Here is a 23,074-nt window from a genome sequence, read left to right as displayed (position 1 = left end):
CATTGATTTTACAGAACATTTATACACTGTAAAAAAAATTCTGTAAAATTTACGGTAAAAAACCGGCAGCTGTGGTTGCCGGAATTTTACCGTAAACAATACGGTAGCAATGTTTTAGGTTTTACGGTTTTAACTTAAATTTACAGTTAAATACCATAATTTCATTAACTGATATCATGTTAATATACCAACCTATTAAAGTACTGAAATCTGTTTTGTACCTTTGTAATACTGATAACAACCAAATGCAGGTGGTGATGAGAAAGTCACATTATGAGCCAAAGCCCATCACAAGCAGCTTTTAAATAATAACATATATAGAAGGTGCACAGTGTCATTCACACAAACGCTAAACACCATCATGGTAACACACATGAAACTGAAATAATGCAATAAACATTCATTTAACAACATTAGGTGTAACACACAACCCTAATATACAAAACTGATAAGAAAAAACTAAGAAGAAACAGTTATTTCAACAAAAAAACATCAAATTTGAAATGTAACGCAGGGAATTCTGGGAATGTCAATTTACGGGTATTCACTGTAAATTATACGGTATTTTTCACTTCCAAAAACGGTATACTACCGTAAAATTGATGTCCAATACATGTAATGTCCAATACAGTTTTTCACCGTATATAGTAGGGGAATTTACCGTTAACCATTTAACAGGTTTTTACTGTAGCATTTTTAGTCTTTTACCGTTAAATTCACGGTCATTTTTTACAGTGTAGCCTAGTTAATAATAGTCTACTGGTGTTATTACCTTCAGTCATTTTGAATTTGAATTACCTTGACTTTTGAGATTTTTTTTATTAAAGCATTTTCCTTGTATTCTTTCTGAACATATAATATGTATAAGACAAGTTTGTAGAAGATGTAGTTCATGCATCTGTTTTGCAAAGATATTTAACAAGTGATTTGTTTAACATTTACATCATGCTGACAACTTCATGTGTGGTCCACTTGAAATAGAAATTTCTTTAACTAGAGGGTTAATAAAGTAAAAGTTACTTGAATCATGTTGTAGTTACATTTTCAAGTTGACGTAAAAAATTGTAAAAATCAAGAATCGGTCAAACGTTCTGAAAAAAAAAAATAAAAAATAGAGATTATTTTATTTTTTCCATATCTCCCAGCCCTACATTAAAACTGACAGCTATATAAACAAGACAAATACAGGCCTAATCATACTGACAGCAAATATTCACTGTGAGTGATACTAAATTGAAAATGTATTTTTATAGAAAAATGTGTCAATTTTGTTTTCTATTCGACCAAAAAAAATATACCAGCTTTTAGGACAAACACAGCAAACCGATCTTGAGTCCTGTTACTAGTCAAATTCATTTGCTTTCTCCTTTTAACTTGGTTTGCAAAGGTGTAGTGTGCCAGTAAATGTTTATCTTCAGGGTAACTGGTATTCATTTCACACTCTTTGTGAAGTTTTGCATTTTACGATTTGCTACTCGTTTCCATTTTGCTATTAGTGTGAATAGGGCATAGGTCAGTTAAATCTACAGCTTTTCAGATTACTTACTTTGGTCTGTCATCCATATTGCTGTGATAGCTCTGGTGGGAAAATCGATCACCTCTGGAAACAAAAAGTCATGTAATCAGTTATTACTTTTCTATTACACAAATGTAGTTCTATGCTGATTAGTGGTCGACCGATATATCGCCAAGGCCGATATATTGGCTGATATTTGGCATTTTTTCAAATATCGGCATTGGCCGATAAGTTTTTCTGTTTGGCCGATGTGTTCGAGGCCCGACTTTTATTTTGACGGCGCTGAGAGCGACAACGCCTGAGTGCACACCGCTCACATTCTCCCTCTTGTTCGCTGTCGTCGTTCAGTTCTGTCTAATATGGATAGAAGTCTATCTAATAATCAGATAGAACTGTTAAACAAATTAATTAAATTGTATACAAAAAAGTATTATAACGATTGCTTTAATATTATTAGTAATAGAAAGGCAAACATTATAATACTTTCTCGTTTGCCGTCAGCATTCAGCAAATACGCATTTATATCATTTAAACAAATCTTTGAATGACTAATGAACATTTAATTAAAAAATTTTTGCAAACTTAGAACCCAGTTGTGAGATCTTGTGAAGTGTGCATTTGTATTCTGCATGATCGCGTGTTCTCTGCGTGACGGTCGGTCCATGCGAATTGAATGCGGACAGAAGGAGAGTTCAGCTTCACTGAGACGTGCTATCGACTAACTTCAAACTCGTGATTTCAAATTATGCTGGTGTTCTCTGGGTGACGGTCGGTCCGTGCAAATTGAATGCTGACAGGGATCGACAAACTTTAAACTAGTGATTTCAAATTATGCTGCACGGTCATATTCATGTCATTTTCATTGCGTGCTGTATGTAAAATGAGTGTTACCTTGGCTTTATTTGAAGAAAAAAAAAAAATAAAAAAAATTATTCCCAATGCTCACAAACGGAATACTGAGTGCCCTGTTGGTTACAGTGTTAGTGTTTACTTCCTTTTTAATTAGATTTTTATTAAATATTTATTTATTTGTTTGTGAAAAATGCTTCGTCTTCTAAAGTATAAGTATGTTTATTTTACACAATTATTTTTAATCCATTTTCAAATTATTTCAAATTTCTTAAATATAAATTAAAATAAATAAAATTATATCGGCCATCGGCCACCCTGCTTTCCAAGATATCGGCATCGGCTGTCAAAAAACCCATATCGGTCGACCACTAATGCTGATATGATTCATAAATATACAAGATATGACAGACAGAAAACTCCCAAGAACTGCACTGATGCCCTCATTTACATCAGTCAACAATATCAACAATAAAAAAAAAAAACCGCTGTGGGTAGATAAAAGGCACCTGATTGCAACATTTATTTAAAACAATGAATGGGGGAACTAACAAAAAAGAAAAACAAACAAACAGACTACAACAACAACCTTTAATTAATAATAATAATAATATTAGGGATGCATGCTATATCGGCCACCATAACGGTATCGGCCGATAAATGTTAATTTTTCTGTTATCGTTATCGAACCGTTTAAAGCCGATAAATAATGCATTATTTCCTGCAGAGACACTTCAGATGCGCACTGTTCGCCATGATGGTTTTTAATTGCTTGAAATATTATTGGAATCACTTCGAAAAGGAAAATACAGTGACCTGCAACATGTGCAGGGCAAGTTTGTCATATTATAATGAGATCATTAGCTACTGTTAAATAATGTTATGGAATCTTTGTTCGCCCATGTTTAAGCGCGTTGTTACGGGAAGAGCGCATCCACAACGGATCTACACCTTCATGACTAGCACAGTTAAGTTTGCTTGTACATTTACAGCCTTTTGTGCAATTGTACGTTGTAATATTGTGTTTATTTTATGCATATAAATCTGATTTATCTCATATAGAATGCGTTTGGTTAAGCTAATAGAGGGCTTCAGTTTACCGGTGATCATCTTTAGCTCAGCGCACGCAGCTCAAACAGCAGCGGACAACATTAATAACTATGATTGGGACTATCATATATATAACATTATAATGAAAACACTATTATAATAAAACATTATAAATTATTTCGGTTTGGTTTCCGTGTTTCAGCACGTTGTTACGGGAAGAGCGCATCCACAACAGAAGTTACACATTCTGATTAGCACATAACTTAGTTCGAGTTCACTTGTGCATTTGCGTCTTTTTGTACATATATAATTTGTAATATTATGTTTATGTTGTATAAATGTCTGAATCTAATTTACAATGTGTTTCCTTGAGTTAAATAAGCTGGCAGCACTTCAGTTTACTGGTGTTCATTCAGCTCTTCAGCTACAGTGCAGCAGCTCAATCAGCTATTATTAATAATAATAATCAATCAGCTGGTATTACTTTAAAGATACTTCTTTTTCAAAATCATTGATATATCATTAATAATAACCACCACTTTTATTTGTATCTTATTATTTTCATCAACAATATGGTTTAATTAAAATAATTTCATTATTGTCAGTGCGAAGGTTATTCCGTTTAATATTCCGTTATCCATGGCACGTTTTTTGATATTTTTTTTTTACACTTAAAGGGTTAGCTCCCCCAAAAATGAAAATTCTGTCATTAATTACTCACCCTCATGTCATTCCACACCCCTAAGACCTTCGTTCATCTTCAGAACACAAATTAAGATATGGTCGACGTGACTACAGTGGTTCTACAATAATTTTATGAAGCAACGAGAATACTTTTTGTGTGCAAAAACAAAACATAATAATAATAATAATAACAAAATAATAACTTTATTCAGCAATCTCTTTTCTTCCCTGTCATTATCCTTACGCGGTTAACGCAGTAAGCACAGCGAAGGCTACCGTGTTCTACGTCCGAACACCGGCTCATTATTGGCCAAAGCTGCACATGTGAGCAGCGCGACGCATGCGTGTGATGCTGATGCAGGAGCCGTCCAATAATGAGCCGGCGTTCTGACGTAGAACCTGGAAGCGCTGGACGTAAACAACGTATGAGAATGACACAGAAGAGAATAGGTTGTTGAATAGTCGTTATTTTTGTTTTGTTTTTGCGCACAAAAAGTATTCTCGTCGCTTCATAAAATTATTGTAGAACCACTGTAGTCACGTCGACTGTTTTAACGACGTCTTTAGTACCTTTATGGATCTTGAGAGTTTGGGTGGCGTTGCTGTCAATGGAGGCCTCTCTGAGCCATCGGATTTGATCAAAAATATCTTAATTTGTGTTCTAAAGATGAACGAAGGTCTTAGGGGTGTGGAACGACATGAGGGTGAGTAATTAATGACAGAATTTTCATTTTTGGGTGAACTAACCCTTTAAGTAATGTTGTCCAGTGACTTATTTTATTTTGCATTATTTTATTCATTTGCAAGGCTGCTTTATGTTTGATTTATGTTGAAGTGTTTAATGCCTTTTAATGGTGAGACTTTTTTGTTAATCAGGCTCTCAAAAATGATATAAAAATTTGGATTTAGATTTATCGGCCAAAATATCAGTTATTGGCTTTCATAGTTAAAGAATTATCGGTTATCGTATCGGCCAAAATTTTCATATCGGTGCATCCCTAAATAATATTTTATCATAGCTATTATTATTATTGATGCCCTTATTGAATAAAAGAAATCACTATAGGTTGTAGAAATCAATTCGCTGCACAATCAGCTACATTCTCTTACCCTCCTCTAGGTGGTGGTGGAGGCAGAGGCAGATTTCGAGCCCTACTGCCCCCACGTCCTCCTCTCCCTGGTGGGGGTGGAGGTGGTCCACGACGAGGGCTAATATCATCATAATCCCGTCTGGATGGAGGCATGGGGCGACCTCCACGGCCAGGAGGCATGCGATCGAATCCTCCTCGGCCTCGCATTGGGAACCCACCCATAGGCCGTCGCCCTCTTTCTTCATACATCATAGTGAAGCCGCCATAGTCATAGGTCTCATCATAAAAGTTTGGATCATAGGGCTGGGCTCGACCTTTAATGGGAGCCTACAGATAATGCAGGACAAATTTAAGTTTTATTTACAAACCAAGAAGAATCGTTGGATGTTTATACAATGTCTAATGAGAAGAAACTGATAAAAATGTCCTCACATCTCTCCACCAGTATGTTATCGTCTCACCTCTGAAATCAGCTCTAGAATAACCTTGATGCACTCAACCACACGCTCGGGTTTTCCCCCGACTAGCACTACACGGTCAGTGGAGTGGGGGCAACATTCCTGGAAGAGCTTGATTGTAGTCTGGGTATTCTTAAAAATGAATAACCAATTTCTCATCGTCAGGGAAATACGATGACATTTTTTTTTTGGTGAAGCTAATTTAAATGTTAAGCTACCTAGTTACTAACTCTATTATTTTACGATGTGTGTTATTTTTAGTACTGTGCTCACCTCCCTCAGTTCCTTGATCTTGGCACCTTTGACTCCGATAATGCCTCCAGCCAAACTCTGATGAATCAGCAGCCGCAGCTCACAGTCAAAGTCAGTCCCGCTGTAGTGCTGATACTGCCAAACATACAGAGTAAAGGAACATTTAAGGACACTTGCAAACCAACAGACATTTTGTCACGTCCACAATGAAAGCGCATACTGATATGGTGCTCAAGGAACATTTTTTATTATCAACATTGAAAACAGTTGTGCTGCTAATTACTTTTAGAAAACTATGATACTTTATGATATATATATATTTTTTTTTTCAGAATTATAAAAAATATGAATAGAATGGCTTTTATATGAAATAGAAATTTGTCACTTTTGATCGATTTAAAGGGGTCATATGATGTTGCTAATCTCACAGGAAACAGTCCTCATCCTCCGCAAAATGCGTTGCACACATCTGAATATTTGGGTTGAAGTGTTCTGGAACAGTGTTGTAAATACAACTTAACCACTGATTTCTAGTCGTGTCCTCTTTTGGAAGACCAAACAAAGTGTTTCGTTGTGAAAGCGAAACTACATGGCGGGCTAGAGTGAGCGGTGGCGGGCAGGCTTGAGAACGGCGCGGCTGGCGGATTCGACGAAGGAGCGGCCGGTGGGCTTGCGGCAACCACATGTTACGACCCCGGGCTGGATTCTGCTTCATCCACGGTAAAAACCGATCCGGCGATCCACAGCGCAAAGTTGATGTATTCCCTCAGCGACCAGCAAGGATCAGCTCTAGGCATGACGAAGCGGATATCGTCCTCTTTTGGAAGGCCAAACAAAGTAGTTTCGCTTTCACAACGAAACACACAGTGCCTTCATGACATGGCGGCAGCAACAATACTACAGCGAGAATAAAAGTTACGCCTTCTTTCTTTGCGTGAACATTTGGGCGGCGTTATGCAAATCTTCCCACATTGTGACGTAGACATGTGGGGGCGTGTTAGAACGAGCCGTTTTAGGTAGGCGTGGTTGACTCTTAACTTTTATAAAGAATATCTCTTTGGATTTGAGACTTTAGTCTTTGCAACTTTACAGATCTTCTTTATGCACCAAGAGCTTGTAACATTTCAAAGAGAAAGGAAAAATTGAGATCGCATCATATGACCCCTTTAATGTACCTTTGCTATGTAATACTTGATTACTAAAAAAAAAGAAAAAAAAAGCTTTTGTATAAAATTTAAATTGGTATAGACTAAAAATCTCCAAATCATATGTGTTTAAAACAATTTAGCAACTTTTAGAATAGACTAGCATACAGATGGCCTCAGAAATAACGGATATGTACTAAATAATATGTATACAAAACACTGATTCTGATTTAACGGTGTCTTTAAGGCCTTCAATGCTGGGTTTTGTTTGCTTACCTCCTCCAGGGTAGGGATGATCTTCAGCAGAATCTCACCAATGGTCTCTATATCTGCACTCACACTCAGGATACTGTAGCAGCACATCAAGCCAAATGAAAGACAAAAGCAAAACAAACGGATACAAAACTTTAGATGCTGAGCCCTGCTGCATACCACAAAGCAATGAAGAAGGGGGAAATAAGACTTTGAATCAAAAGAAAGTAAATTAAAAAGAGGACTGCTGAACACATGTTTTAAATCTTCCAACACTGGACTGAGATACAGGCAATTGACATGCACTCAGTTCTCGCACATTCAATTAATACAGGCCTTGAAGAGATGGGCGATAGTGGGAGGGCTGAGACTGAGGCACTGTGCGGCTACACGAGCCAAGAGAATGAGAGAGAGAGCAAGACAGGCCTGCTTACCACGATCCCACCACCAGAACATTTGGGGGAGAAAGAAAAAAAAATCTAAAGTCTCTTGCGAATCACTCTATGGTGCCATCAGCACGTCACATTCTCTCAACAACGAGAGAAACCAAACCAGAAACTAACAGAAAAAAGCAAAAGAACGAGGCGAAGGGGAAGGGAAGGATGATAGATTTTTTGCAGATAAAGAGCCTGAACGCATGTGGTCTAAGAGAGAAAGAAAGAAAGAAAAAGAAAACCAGGGGAAGGTAATGCAGCACCAGAGAAAAATCAGACAACAGTGATGAGTGACAGAGAGGGCCGCGCCACGGCGCAAGCTCAGAATCATGGACAGTGATGTTGGGAACAGTGAGGGAGGGAGGGCTCAGGGGTTGGGGGGCAACAAGGACAGAGCGAAAAGAGATGGGCTTCTCAACAATTCACCATCAGTATCATCAACAAATGAAAATAATCATCCAAACTAGGACTGGGCAGTATGATGCATAGGACGTGATAACTGGTAGATATTTTGCAGTTTCATGTTATACATACATATTTCCTTGTGTTCATGTGAAAAAGACTGTTTGAAGATACTTCGAGTAATGCAAAAATACTAGTAATGCACCAAAAAGAATTTTATACCAAAACATACGGTAAAATTAAATTAAAACCAAAATTAAAGTTTTGATTTAAACAACAACTGAAAATTTCATGTAATTAAATTTGGGTAATTAAACTCTTTATGCAGTTCTCAGTTGATTGATTAAACCAGTCATAGTAAAGTTATTTGTAAATAAAATTTTGCATTTTGCTACTTAAGCATTATTTTTGGTTAAGCTCCTGTTGTAGCTTAAGCACACTGCTTAAATTCAAGCAGTATACTTCAGGTTGCTGAAATGTAGGTGCATCACTACAAAATACAGAGGGACGAATCAACATTTAGCTGTTTGTAGTTATTGAGGAATGATGCAACTTCTCTCATTAACATTGAATTCATTTAATATGTGGTCACAGGTGTGCATATAAATGCATAGAATCGGTTTTTTTATAATATTAGTTTTATTATTTAGAGTCTTTCGTTTTACATGTGCTAATGCTTTCTTTTGCTTTCACACTTAATCATGTTATCAATAATTTGATATTTTGGTTTCATAATAAGTGAAATATAAAAAGCAACTTTAAATTGTAACTCATTTAAGAATAAGAAGAACTACTGCATGGTTATATAATTTTTTTTGCACCAAAGTAAGATTTTGGTCATACCACCCACCCCTAATCCACACACTTCATTCAGCAGAGACTAATATGAGTGAGGTCTCTCCCCATCTGAGAAGTGATTGATTATATAGAATTCTGTGCGACAAAGAAAGTTCACAAATTATATTCAAAGACTTAATGGGGGTGTTGGGGGAGGAGAGAAGACATATATATATAAATATATACAAAAATTTAAAAAAAAGTCAAATGGAACAATACACGTTTCTTAAAAGGGGAGGGGGACTATATGTGTGAAAATGTTAAAATGAAACAGAAGGCAGGTTATCAAAGACATGTGTTCTCTTTCTAATCAGGCAGTGAGGCAATAACTGGTGGGACATACCGCTCTGGGCCACTGCTGTCTGGGACTGATACACTGGCATTGTACTGCATTGGTCGTGGAGGTTGGCATTGGGCAAGGGCATTCAATCACATGATGTCAAGTAAGGTGCCCGTTTAAGGAGGGGCACGTTTATGGGCGGGGCCAACCGGGGTGTCAGGTGGGCGGGCGGGCGTTCAGGGGCGGAGGTTGGGCCAACATCAAGGTGAGCAACGCAGGAGGGGCAAGTCGATCCAGTACATGGGCAATGGAGGAAGGTGGCCAAAAACAAAAAAAGTAAAGGAGAGGGAAGAGGGGGAGAAGGAATACATTTTTAATTGAATACAAGGCTATGCTCATTAATCTACTGTCCAATTTTCTTTTTTGAAGAGACTTTGCAATGAATGCACAAGAAACAGGGCTGAACAGATCTGAAGAGTTTCTAATGTAGAACCACTGGGCAACAGTGGTTCACACAGGACTATGGGTCAGCTCAAGAGTCAAGACATCTGTAATTGGGTTTTCAAAGTGGGGGAGAGTGAAAGAGAATGCCTTCAAGAACATAAAGTCAAGAAATACTTCCCCTTTAATACACAATGTCAAACACTCACAAAATAGCCTCATTTCAGAGTGCTTGTCTGTCCAAATGAGCCAACCTATAGCTACAAAACGGAAGATCTGCCCTCAAGATCAAATGCATAAAAATCTTTGCAGGATTTTAATGGGATTGTAATGGACGGATTGGTGTCATGAGTTTTGATTTGTGGGATTTCAAATCCGATTGATTTGTGTTTTTGGCTGACAAAGCTGAAATGCTCATGAAAACAACTGCTGGATTTAAAAATGCTGTCAGAAGTCTTGTTAAAAATTGACCATTAGAGAACTTTGCTTAAAGGTTCATAATAAGCATGGAGCATGGTCTTAATACTCACATCTGTGCGTAAGGCTTTAATGTTCTTGCCTCCCTTTCCAATCACAGCCCCTGCATTCTGAAAGCATAAAACGACACTGTTAAAAATGCCACCAATATCGAAGAAATGGAGAAGCAAAGTGCACGTGTATTGCTTTACTCACTTTGCTTTGGAGAAGCATCCTGAGCTCTACCATTTCATCTGTGTTGCGGGAGCGTTTGAATGCTTGTTCCTCATCCATGTCCTCAGCAGGGCGCTTGCCTGCGGGAACACAAATCTGGCACGTGAGCCTCAACAACAATTAAGACATTCCTGTTTATCAAACTGCTTGTTCTGAGAAAATGCCATTGCGGAATTCAAAACATAACCAGGCACTAGTGACTGAAGATCTCACGAAATTTAAGGACTTAAAGAAAGCCGTTTAACAAATAACTGTCTATCTAACATAAAATGTTATGTTAAAATCCCAATTATAAATAATTGTATAATACAATATGTGGGTAAGACAAATAGACAAATTAGAACTCGGATCATTGAGCATATGAGCGCTATTAGGAGGAAAGATTTAAAATCACCTGTGGCTCGCCATTTTGTTGAGATGTCTCATTCAGTCTTAGACTTAAATTTTATAGCTACTGAAAAGTTGACAGACTCGTAGAGGAGAGAATTTAGAACGTAGACTTTTGCAAAAGGGTGTAGCCTCGTAATTGTCCCGCCCCTCCTCCATTGATTGGACGGCTGGATAAAAAGTGACAGTGACAAGCGCTGCGTTTTACCCAAAGCTAAACAGCTGATCAACTCCCAGCTACACAAAAACAAAAACAGAGCAAACGAACTTTCAGTGTCATCAGTTTGCCAAAAAGAACACAGAACGTTTTACGCACCATTTACACATGGTAGGAAGCAGGTGTAAATTTCTTTCGTACTAACGTTTTGAAAACACGAACACTTTCATGAATCCGAAAATTTATGTCAGAACAGCTCGTGTTTTATGAATGAGGCCCATTAAATATAAGCAACACATTATTCAATGCTTTTTACTTCTAGATTTATATATTAAGTTGCTCAAGCAAGTGGCAAAACATTTAAACTACTTTTCTTACGTTATCACAAACTTACCATTGACAGAAATAGTCAGCTCTACTGCCTTTCCTTTTGCATTGAAATCTTTATTACAAGCAATCCTGCGGTTCATAAAGAACTTTGTTTTCCTACCTCCACGAGTGCCATCTATTATTGCCTTGTTTATCTAAAAATGCTCTTTCCCTTTAAACCTAGCCAAAAAAGCCATACGTGTCGACTGTGAAACACAGCAGATTTAAATAATATGCATTTATGGTGTAATTACTACATTTTCGTGTCAATCCATGTTCATATTTACTGCAAAAAATGCGCTGTTACTTTAATTCAGCGCTTGCAGCGCAGCAAAAAATAGACTCTCTAGACTTTAATAAACTATCTCTGCACTGCTGCAGACGCACCGCTCCTGGAACGCACTGGCGGACCGCAACCGTGTGCAGTGTGCACGCTTTATTCATCTGTTAACATGAGCGCGGAAAAAAAATACGCTCCACATTCGCACTGCAAACGGAGTAATGTGAACCTGGCATTATGTGTGTGCGCTGCGAGTGTGCATGAGCGTGCGAGTGCTGAATGGTTAAACACTGTCAAGAATTAAAAAGTAATGCAATTTATAAACAATGTGACAAAGATTGACAATGTGACACTGCCTCGATTGTGCAAGTGATAATTCCTGTGTCAACTGTGCAGCGTGCAGCTCACTTATAGATAGACGCGATGTGGTGATTTGAAAACATTTGCGTATTTTGAGAGAGAGCACATGCTTTCAGCATTATAATTATTTCACCTGCGCCGGACAGAGACTGAGATAGTGCCGCTGCATGTCGTGACAAACCTCTCACGGCAGGTGCGTCATCAGCTTGAGATCGGTTTTTTGAGATCGGCCTTTTTAGAGACCGTCGATCAATCATCCCAAAGCGATTATCGGCCGATAGTGATCGGTAGCCAATCAATCGGAGCACCCCTACTTTAGACCAATTCACACAGCACCGACAGGTGCAGACCAACACCGACAGCCGATCGAGTGCAGTTCATCACTTCTCAGACATTCTAAAGCCCTATTCGCACGGGATTAGTATTATCATTCGCACGGGATTAAGATCACAGACAACCTCCGCAATTATTACAAATGACTGGAGGTCACCAGGTAATACTAATCCCGTGCGAATAGGGCTTAAGACGCAATAAATGCCAATTCAACATGTGCAATAGGTGAAAACCAGCACCAATCAATGCTAACAGACACCAACAGAGGTAACACACTGATAAGACAAAACCTGAGTAACGTGTCTGTTGCCGTTTGGTCTTTAGATATAACTCTTCAACAAAGACATTTAAAAAAAAAATACCCATGGAAAAATTAACTTCCGGACAGACACGGTTGAACCCTATTCAGAGACTATACGTTACCGTTAGTGTCAGTGTTACAGAAAGTGCTCTCTTCTTCCTGCTGCTCAATTTCTGTCTCCATTGTCTTCAGCCAGCAGTGAAACTGGAATAGGCTGTCCTCGATGGGTAACTCTAAGAGACATAGCGTTTTGAGCATTAAAACAATGCAGAAACTACACCATCTTTAAGGTCACCATGAAATCTAAATTATACTTAATGAATACACTTTCCTGGTCTTAATGTAGAAAATGTATCATCAATGCATGTTATTCAAAATAAATCAATTCATAAATGTTCATCAAAATGTAATAGCTTGCTACATATCAGACTTTCAGCTGATGTCAACAAGGCCTCATTTCTCAACACTTCCAGACACCTGTCAGTGATTCTCAACTGGTTTTGATTCAGGTGGTGACCCAATACAGTATCAGAATCGTACAAAACCTAAACATATGGAGCTTATATGTCAAAACTATTTGAATTGTGTAAATTTGAATTATTGACAAGTGTCATTTAACAAAACTGAATTTTATGTGGCATTTAACATAGTTCTGAATTTTATTTTTTTTTTACTTCAATATTGAACATTTGAAATTTAACACGATTGATTTTTTTTATGGCAGTTTTTTTAATAGACATGTATTTTCAAACAGCGGATTTTTTGTTCTTAAGTGTTAAGACTACAAATATCCAGTTTTTAAAAATACAGCTTCAAGTTTTCCAGATGAAGAAGAAATTCGGAACATCAAATTCAATATTCAAAATTCAATACGCAGAAATTCAGATCATAGATAAAGTAGGTCAGAGGTTATCCACAGGGAAGAGTAGATGATCTCCGAAAAGTAGAACGAAGCATTTACGGTGACCGGAGCAGACATGTTCGGTTCACTTAGGCTAGTTTTGTGGCCACAACATATTAACTCGTGGAAACGTGATAATACGTCGTGGCCACGAGATATTTATTTTTTGGGAACGTCATATTAACTCGTGGAAACGTGATAATACGTCATGGCCACGAGATATTTACTTTTTGGGAATGTCATATTAACTCGTGGGAGCGTGATAATATGTCGTGGCTACAAGATCATTTTGTCGAGATAATCGTATGGAGATGATGACATCCAGGAATCGCCGTGTGGCTGCTACTTTCTCTCGTAGTGGAAGTGTTTTGTGCAGTCTCGGGGCAGACATAGTTACAAACAACAAGGTCACATTTGATTTTACTAAAAATAAACAAAAAATAACAAATTCAGTATGTGTGTTATTTGCTATTTATCCTTTCATGGGACTATGCCTAGCTTAGTTTTCATATCAGACACAGTTAACAATGACATTTTACACGTAGCCTATTTGTATTTTTACCTGGCAAACCAACTCGTGCACGCGCATGCTCTGGATTTTTATTTCTTTTTTTTATTTATATCTCTGTAAAAGATTTTTGATGGATCATCCAATGGGAATTCCATTAGGCTACATTTTAAATGATCATCATGTTTTCAACACTACCGACATGAGTAGGGTTGGGAACCGATAACCTTATTAACGTTCTTATTCAGAACCGGTTCTGTTTTTTGAAAAGAACCGGAACCGTGAGCAATTTCTAAGTTTCGGTTCCGAAAACGGTTCTGGTGCGACACGTGACCAAGCGCTGTGAGCAGCCTTGCACCGGCGTTTCCCATAAAGGATGTCACAAACCAATTAACAGAAACGCCACCCTGCCTCTTTAATTACTGAGCACATTGTTTCCCATGACGCGCACTCCAGAGACGCGCCGTGTCTTTAACTGCTGAACACATCGTTTTCCAAGACTGTACGTGCACTCGCGTCTTTGATAAATGTGTACGTTATTTTGTCTGACTGTACATGTACCGGCAGCACGCAACAGAAACGCCACCCTGCCTCTTTAATTACTGAGCACATTGTTTCCCATGACGCGCACTCCAGAGACGCGCCGTGTCTTTAACTGCTGAACACATCGTTTTCCAAGACTGTACGTGCACTCGCGTCTTTGATAAATGTGCACGTTGTTTTGTCTGACTGTACATGTACCGGCAGCGTGCAGCTCCTGCCGCCACTAAATTACATTATATTTGTCCCATATTGTTATTAATATACATACTGACTTCAACTTGGACCACTAAATAAATAGACTGCTATTGTTATGCAAGTATGAGGGTTAGATTATTTAGTGTACAGGTCATTTCAAGAGTGATAAACAAAGTGATGCATTTTAAACGTTTAAAAATATGGAAACCACTCATTGCATCACACCATCTCCTGACTGCATTATTATTTGTAAAATAGGGGCTTTATGCAGTGTGTGTACACATGGTCATAAGTATAATATTTCATTAATTTAGGGAAATGAACAAGTGTCTTAGCCCTCAAGGGACTATTTGGCCAACCAGCTTATTCCTGCTTGAAAAGCAAAATGTTATTGATAGTGTAAAAAACATAAAAAACTTTGAAGCACATGCATTACTCAACATTACTTACTACCTTCCAGCAACACTACATTCAATTAAGGTAAAATAGTAAAAAAATATTAATAGTTCATTTAAATGGAACTGGAATCGTTAGGCAAAACTGGAACCGGAATCGGAAAATTTCTAACAATACCCAACCCTTGACATGAGCTCAGTGAAATGTTCCATTGGTTGTTAATAATCTGCCCGGTAATAGGTTAAAGGCTATAAAAAGATAAAACGTGTTTTTAACTCTGGCGGCGCCTGCCGCGAAGTGGACATTTGGGTGCATGAGCACCTCTGCACCGACAGCAAAACCGCCTACTTTCCTGCTATTCACAATTTGAATAGAAGTTTTAATAAATGAGTTTTGTCTATCTCATGTAGGAGAATACGTGTGTGGTTCGGTCGGGTATGGAATTATAGTGTTGCTGTCGGATAACTGGTCGAGTGTTCTGTCAATTACTGTGGGTGCGGGTTTATCAAACAGGACCCGTGCAGGACTCTGCCACTTTCTATGTTGAGGGAACAAAATCTTTTTTCCCATGGCCACGAGTTTAATGCGTAAACAACCTGCGTGATCATATATATATGATATACGATCATATATCTTGGCGAACAGAGGCAAGCGGTGCTCATGCACCCAAACGTCCACTTCGCGGCAGGCGCTGCCAGAGATAAAAACATGTTTTATCTTTTTATTGCCTTTAACCTATTACCGGGCAGATTATTAACAACCAATGGAACATTTCACTGAGCTCATGTCGGTAGTGTTGAAAACATGATGATCATTTAAAATGAATTCTCATTGGATGATCCATCAACAATCTTTTACAAAGATATAAATAAATAAATAAATAAAAATCCAGAGCATGCGTATGCGAGTTGGTTTGCCAGGTAAAAATACAATTAGGCTATGTGTAAAATGTCATTGTTAAATGTGTCTGATATGGCAACTATGCTAATCATAGTCCCATGAAATGATAAATAGCAAATAACACACATACTGAATTTCCGTTATTTTTTTTTTATTTTTAGTAAAATCAAATGTGACCTTGTTGTTTGTAACTATGGCAATGTCTGCCCCGAGACTGCACAAAAACACTTCCACTACGAGAGAAAGCAGCAGCCACACGGCTATTCCTGGATGTCATCATCTCCATATGATTATCTCAACAAAATGATCTTGTAGCCACGACATATCACGCTCCCACAAGTTAATATGACGTTCACAAAAAATAAATATCTCGTGGCCACGACGTATTATCACGTTTCCACGAGTTAATGTGACGTTCGCAAAAAATAAATATCTCGTGGCCACGACGTATCATCACGTTTCCACGAGTTAATGTGACGTTCGCAAAAAATAAATATCTCGTGGCCACGACGTATTATCACGTTTCTACGAGTTAATATGTTGTGGCCACAAAACTAGCAAAAGTGAACCGAACATGTCCTGTCCGGTCACCGTAAATGCTTCGTTCGACTTTTTGGAGATCATCTACTCTTCCCTGTGGATAACCTCTGACCTACTTTCTCTACGATCTGAATTTCTGTATATTGAATTTGATGTTCCAAATTTCTTCTTCATCTTGAAAACTTATTTTTAAAAACTTAGCTGTATTTTTAAAAACTGGATATTTGCAGTCTAAGGGGCTATTCACATGTCGCGCATAAAAACGCGTGGAAAACGCTAGGCGCGCCGCTTTCTGCTTTTTTCCAAAGCGTTCGGGCGCTTGCGCTCCGGAGCCGTCTACCGTTGCTAAGTAACCATGACCTGCGCTCTCCATGAAGACGCGGAAGTTTCAGCAAAGGATAAATGGATTTGCAGCACTAAAAATCACTTGCAGTAGCTCTGCTACTAAATTTATTTAAAAATGGCTATCCCTGTACAGCTATGATCAGCTGTTCCTTCATCTTGGCTGAGCTTTCAATGTTGTTACGGGAAAGGATGAAGCTGATTGGTTGGTTCTTGTCACATGACCCGCAGTGCGCTTGCGGCATTCTGAAAAGTTGAAATGTTTTTATCTCGATGCGGCACGGACGCACCTGGAAAAAATGAGCGCGTCGCTTCCATTATGAGCGCGCCTGCCGCGCGTCTACATTTGAAATAACGAACTTGAGCACGCAAAAGACGCTATATGTGAACGGCCCCTAACACTTCAGAACAAAAAAGCCGCCTTTTGAAAATACATGTGTATTAAAAAAAACTGCCATAAAAAATTCAGTTGTGTTAAATTTCAAATGTTCAATATTCAAGTAAAAAAAAATCTAATTCAGAACTATGTTAAATGTCACATAAAATTCAGTTTTGCTAAATGACACTTGTCAATAATTCAAATTTACACAATTCAAATTCAAATAGTTTTTACATATTATGAGCTACATATAAACACAAGTCCTTAAAATCAAGGACTGAAATATATTGCTTTTATGAAGAACTTAATAGGCCCGACAAAATGCTAAATTATTAACATGATGTAGATGCAGAAGAGAGCGCAAGCTAAATTTTATATTAGCCATATTACCAAGTGAGATAAATTTGTGCTAGAATACTGGAGAGTTTGACTGGACTAATGGACTTTGTCATCATCAACACAAAATGAAGGAAGCATTTCCTGCTCCATCGTAAAAGATAAGCCTGTCTGTTTATTCTGTCAACCAAACTATACGTGATTAGTTTCATTTATTATTTGCTTATAGCATCATTTTCCAGAACAGACTATCAACCCACCAGCTGAAAACCACTGAAAAAGTGACAAGTTTTCACAATCCAATCATTTCCAGATTAATAAAATCAGGTCCTGACTCCTGTCTAACGTTTTTGTCTTGTTCACTCTGAAACGTCATATTAAAGAGCCAAACAAGTCTGTGCCTGTACCGTGGGACAGTATTAGAGGACAATACTATGATACTGAAAATGACCATTTTCAAGCACAATGGTATTTACACAGCACTTAAAGGGGTCATATGATGCGATTTCAAATTTTCCTTTCTCTTTGGAGTGTTACAAGCTCTTGGTGCATAAAGAAGATCTGTAAAGTTGCAAAGACTAAAGTCTCAAATCCAAAGAGATATTGTTTATAAAAGTTAAGAGTCAACCACGCCTACCTAAAACGGCTCGTTCTAACACGCCCCCACATGTCTACGTCACGATGTGGGAAGATTTGCATAACACCGCCCAAATGTTCACGCAAAGAAAGAAGGCGTAACTTTTATTCTTGCTGTAGTATTGTTGTTGCCCCCACCGCCATGTCGTGAAGGCGTTGTGTGTTTCCTTGTGAAAGCGAAACTACTTTGTTTGGCGGATCACCGGATCGGCTTTTCACCGTGGACGAAGCGGAGTCCAGCCCGGGGTCGTCACATGTGGTTGCCGCAAGCATCATCCGCTCACTCTAGGCCTCCGGCCTCCTCTCACTCGAGCCTGCCGTGTGTGACGCTACTATATGAAGTGGTATAAATATATAAATTTTCTGCCATGTCTTGAATTTGTGATCATTCTAAATGCATTTTAATAGACTGAATCATGCAGTGAAAGAACACACTCTAAATGCGCACACACTAGTCTAGACTTCACGTAATGTATGCGTGCGCTCTGTAGGGATGTTTTGAATGTTTTTTGCGAAATACTCGATAATGTCAAATCGCACATCGTTAAAACAACAATTACGATATTATCGCACACCCCTAATCTAGATATGTGGAAAATAATGTGTTTTTTTAACTTTAAACCGCATAAACATTGCATTACACCAAATACACAAAATAATGTTCTTTTTAGCAACATCATATGACCCCTTTAAAAGAAAATCTTGTCAAAAAATGGTAACATACCATGGTACATTTTGTTTGCATTATTTTTTCTTGTTTGATAAGATACAAATATCTTAAGCATACGGTTACTTTAAAAGCAAATTCAAAATACAAACAAAAACAAGATATACGTTACAAGAAAGAACGCAATATATTTAAAAATCAATTCATTTCAACAATTACAAGACTATTCAAATGCAAACTTCATTTATTTTACCCGCTAAAACACAATTGTCAGTATTTTAATTACTAAAAGAGACATAACGTTATCTAACGTTCACGCAAGTCACATATTTATTATAAAGACTAGTTTAGGGCTGTGTCAAAGCCCAGTGTTTCAAAATGGTGCGCAAGTAGCATTTAGCCTGCTAGCCTTACAGTTACAGTTACCGTAACAGTACAAGCCTTCATTAACTGACAACGCAGCTGCATCTACTGAACCTCACGAAAGAAATACATATCAATTTTGCGGACTATAACGAGAACATATGTCTAAAAATGAACATAAACGACATTTCTTTTTCTGCGCTTGCGATCTGTGGGCACAAAATTGCTTTTTTTTCTAGCTTCACTCTTATTGCGAGCAAAATGACAACGCGGGGTTTGGTTAGTCTATTTACTGTAGTCATTTATGAACAGTTTGCGTCTGTGTGCGAGACTTTGCTTTGGTTAGATAACTTAGTCGGGAAATGATTATCTGATGACTGTTGCGTATGATTAGCAGGAAACTCCATTTTGAGAATTGCTTACCTTAGCAAGCTAGCTGGCTAATTTACAGCGCATCGATGCATTTAATTGTCTAATTAACGCTCGACACTTCTGTTATTTATTACTCCCGGAAATAACAGTGCAGTTTTAAAATGCGGTGCCTTAGTAGTAATACGATTCAAAATATTTAACAAACCTGCAGGCAGCCCTTCCGTCACACCAATATTCGCCCGAAAATTCTGCGCCTTCTACCTTGATTTCATTGTAGGTTTACGTGCATTTTTTTTAGCTCCGTGATTGGCTACACAGGAAGTCAAACGCGCGGCTGTATTGGTTAAAATGACTGTCAATATAAAATCTAAGAATATAATTGGGTGAGGGGGCTGTCAGCTAAGTAATGTTGTCCCGCCCCTTAGCATTCACTTATATTATAGGTTATCGTCATAGCAACTGAGAAGCGCTCTGTTATCTAGCGTTTGAAAGCTTGGCTTCGTATACCATAAACACAAAGAGATTTTATTTTATCACCGTTTGTAATGACAGATTTACAGTCGATAATGGTGCAGCCTCTCATGTCTTTCGCATCGGACTGGTTTAGTTCGCACTGTGTTAAAAAAACCCAGTCAAACTGACATTAACGGATAGGAATTCAGGACTAATCCTATCTAATACAGTTGCCTGTTTTGAGATCAAACGGCTTGTTTATTAATGTGAATATAATCTTTTGTGTAAGAGGACAATCAAATAATAGTTAATTCCGTGATTGCTGCTCACGTTGGCCGTGATAAAATGTGTAGCCTTTGCCGCCCTCTCCTGGTAAAAATATAACAGTTCATCACATTTCACATCTTTTGGCTTTTGCTGTAGTGATTTCCTAAACCAAGGCCCTTCAGTGTACTCATGCTGAAATAAAATCAAAATGTTTATATAACGCGTGGAATCTAGTGCAGATGGGCTCTAACTTCTCTCAAATGTGAGATTCAAAGGCGCATTTTCCGAATCCATCACCGTTCCCTTCAAACAGACTGATAACTCGGTAAACATCCTAAAGTAATATTTAGATTATTACCAATATCATTTTGTCTCCCTTCACATAGACTACACTGCGATTGGAATGCGAGACTGACATAACCAGTAAAAAAGCGTCCAGGCATTTTTGTTTAGTAATTATTTTTCTAGATGTTGTGCGTCCAACAGCACGTCACACTCCGGGAATGGCTATTCGTGAAGTTGTATATTGTTGAAAAGAGCACGATGGAAAAGCAACACAGATTGAATTGAAAATAAAAAAGAAAAACATCGTCATTTCCCAAATGACACGATAGAAAAACAATCTTTGACAGCCTATGCCGAGCATCCCCATCCCTGTCAACATAGGACATCTCCCAAAGATCGCCCCATTGACAGCACAGGTGATCAATTATTGCCGATATGGCATCGCTGGGAGCATCTTTAACGTCCCCCTCCACATGTAATTACAGCGACGGCTGAGGGAGATGCTTGCAGGTACGCGCTGCTGCCTCTTCACACGCGCACACACGCACACCGTCTCGCTTGTTTTCTTACCCAGCGCTGAATGTGAGACGTCAGCGTCACCACCGCAGCCGTAGAGACACACACAGCCTGCGGCCACACGTTTTACCACCGCGTCTGGAAGAGGCGAAGCCCGGATAGCGCAACATATTGGCACGCGAACATTTCCCCGCTGCGTAATGTTGTCTTGCGCCACTCCATGACAGTCTCGCGTCGCGCACAACGTCTTTGCGCTTCCCACGGAAGCGGCGTTCTTCTCATCTCGGAATTGCTGAAAATACTATAAGACATTACACGACGCTGAATGCACTGCGCTAGACCTGCTATGACCGCAGGGGTTCAAGGAATGGCTCGCTGGGGGTTGTGTGGGGTTTTATTCGGGCTGCTGAGGCTCAGCTCGGCTTGTCCTGTGTCGTGCTTTTGCAATGCCTCGAGGATCTCGTGTATCGATCAAGAACCAGGCATCGAGGATTTCCCTGTCTTGGTGCCGGAGTCTGACATGGAAAACATTACGGACATGTAAGTGTTCAGGGATGCGTGAAAAAAACAAAAAAAACATGCGCGTGTGTTTGTGAGCGTGTGTGTGCGCGTGAGGAGTGTGTGGGTAGATTCCTCAATTCGTCGAGGGCCAAAATAAGTTTAGTGCACCGCTATTCCATGACATCCACGACCTGACGGTTTCAGCCACCCTTATGAGCATCTGTGGAGTTCGCTACGATAATTCGGGGCGTGCGATTGCATGTGAGCTCTAAACATCAAACAAGACCATAGCATGACAATGCAACAGACATTATGTGTCGTGTGTGTGAAAGAGAGAGAGGATGAAAGCGGTTGTAAGGGGTGGGGGCCACGGTAAATAAGCAATAAGTTGGTAAGATAGCGCACCTAAAGGGTCTTTTTTATGAAAATGGTCACTTGGAGAAGAATTTTGTGCGGCTGCTGACTCACCTCAGCTGACTTTCTGTAGGCTACCAGAACAGGGAAAAAAAATAGACAACACTATCGGCTTACACTGAAATGTATAAATTGACCACATAACGCAATTAGACGCATATCGGTGGAGATACAGCGTCCGCTTCATAGTGATTTATCAGTGATGATCTGATCCGCTTGAGTGTCTGCATTAGGCAGCATTGAGCCGACTTGAGAGACCGTTAAATGGCTTGGTCTTGGGGAAAAAAAGTGCTTTTGGGCCTATCGTGAGGGATACGCTAATAAAATGCTGTTATTTACTAATGCAATTACGTTTTACGCGCACATTATTTCATGAATTGTTGTGTATAGGTGAGTTGGGGAGTACGTCTAACGTGTCCGCAGAGCAATAGGCATCGGCGCCTACGCAAATATGTCACTCCGTTTCCACGACAACGGCTCACCGGACCCACTCCAGGCATGTGCGCGCTGTAGTGAAATCATGGCTTTTTCACGCGCACCTTTATTAACGTGTTCACATGGTGACGGTTCGATAAAGGAATTTCGAATTACGGTGCGTCTGTTTTAGCCTTCGCTGAAAATACGGTCTATTTGATATTGAGTGGTATTCAATCTTTGGTCTTATCATTGTTTTCGCGTGCCGGTGCGATTTGGCTTGATTTTATTTGTTAGGCGCGTGCCTAGTTAAATTGTAAGTTCACATATAATAATACTGGAGCTCTAAATAGAAAGTGCTTTGAAAGCATCATTTGAAGTACTTTGGACTAGCCTACTATGTAAATGCTGTGGTACATGAATGTAAATGCCATGCTGTACTTTTCTGTAAGGGCAAGTTTTGTTTAGGACAAGGTACCATGTACACTCTAAAAAATGCTGGGTTAAATACAACCCAATGCTGGGTAAAATAGGGACAAACCCAGCAATTGGGTTGTTTTGACCCAGCGGTTGGGTTA

At 38.9% G+C, this 23,074-nt stretch overlaps 1 protein-coding gene across 6 annotated transcripts in view; it reads right to left on the bottom strand.

Annotated features, from left to right (window-relative positions):
• The window catches only part of LOC107684343 (heterogeneous nuclear ribonucleoprotein K-like), a 29,740-nt gene extending 9,816 nt beyond the window's left edge, over nt 1-19,924 (bottom strand). For 4 of the 6 annotated variants that reach the window (XM_016480573.1, XM_016480576.1, XM_016480574.1 and 1 more), the window contains exons 1-10: nt 19,852-19,924; nt 12,691-12,801; nt 10,364-10,461; nt 10,222-10,278; nt 9,314-9,357; nt 7,322-7,394; nt 5,922-6,035; nt 5,652-5,780; nt 5,210-5,517; nt 1,547-1,600 (exon numbers count right to left, since the gene is read on the bottom strand). In XM_016480573.1, the coding sequence (XP_016336059.1) occupies nt 1,547-1,600; nt 5,210-5,517; nt 5,652-5,780; nt 5,922-6,035; nt 7,322-7,394; nt 9,314-9,357; nt 10,222-10,278; nt 10,364-10,461; nt 12,691-12,751 (938 nt within the window). In that variant the 5' untranslated portion in view covers nt 12,752-12,801; nt 19,852-19,924. The remainder of the gene's footprint in view (nt 1-1,546; nt 1,601-5,209; nt 5,518-5,651; nt 5,781-5,921; nt 6,036-7,321; nt 7,395-9,313; nt 9,358-10,221; nt 10,279-10,363; nt 10,462-12,690; nt 12,802-19,851) is intronic. The other 2 variants (XM_016480575.1, XM_016480579.1) reach the window with 2 other exon arrangements.
• Nucleotides 19,925-23,074: the final 3,150 nt, after the last annotated feature.

The sequence above is a fragment of the Sinocyclocheilus anshuiensis genome, unplaced genomic scaffold (genome assembly GCF_001515605.1).
Source record: "Sinocyclocheilus anshuiensis isolate Anshui unplaced genomic scaffold, SAMN03320099.WGS_v1.1 scaffold29, whole genome shotgun sequence".
In the NCBI taxonomy this organism is placed as follows: domain Eukaryota; kingdom Metazoa; phylum Chordata; class Actinopteri; order Cypriniformes; family Cyprinidae; genus Sinocyclocheilus; species Sinocyclocheilus anshuiensis.
This window is presented reverse-complemented; position numbering and strand designations above follow the sequence as displayed.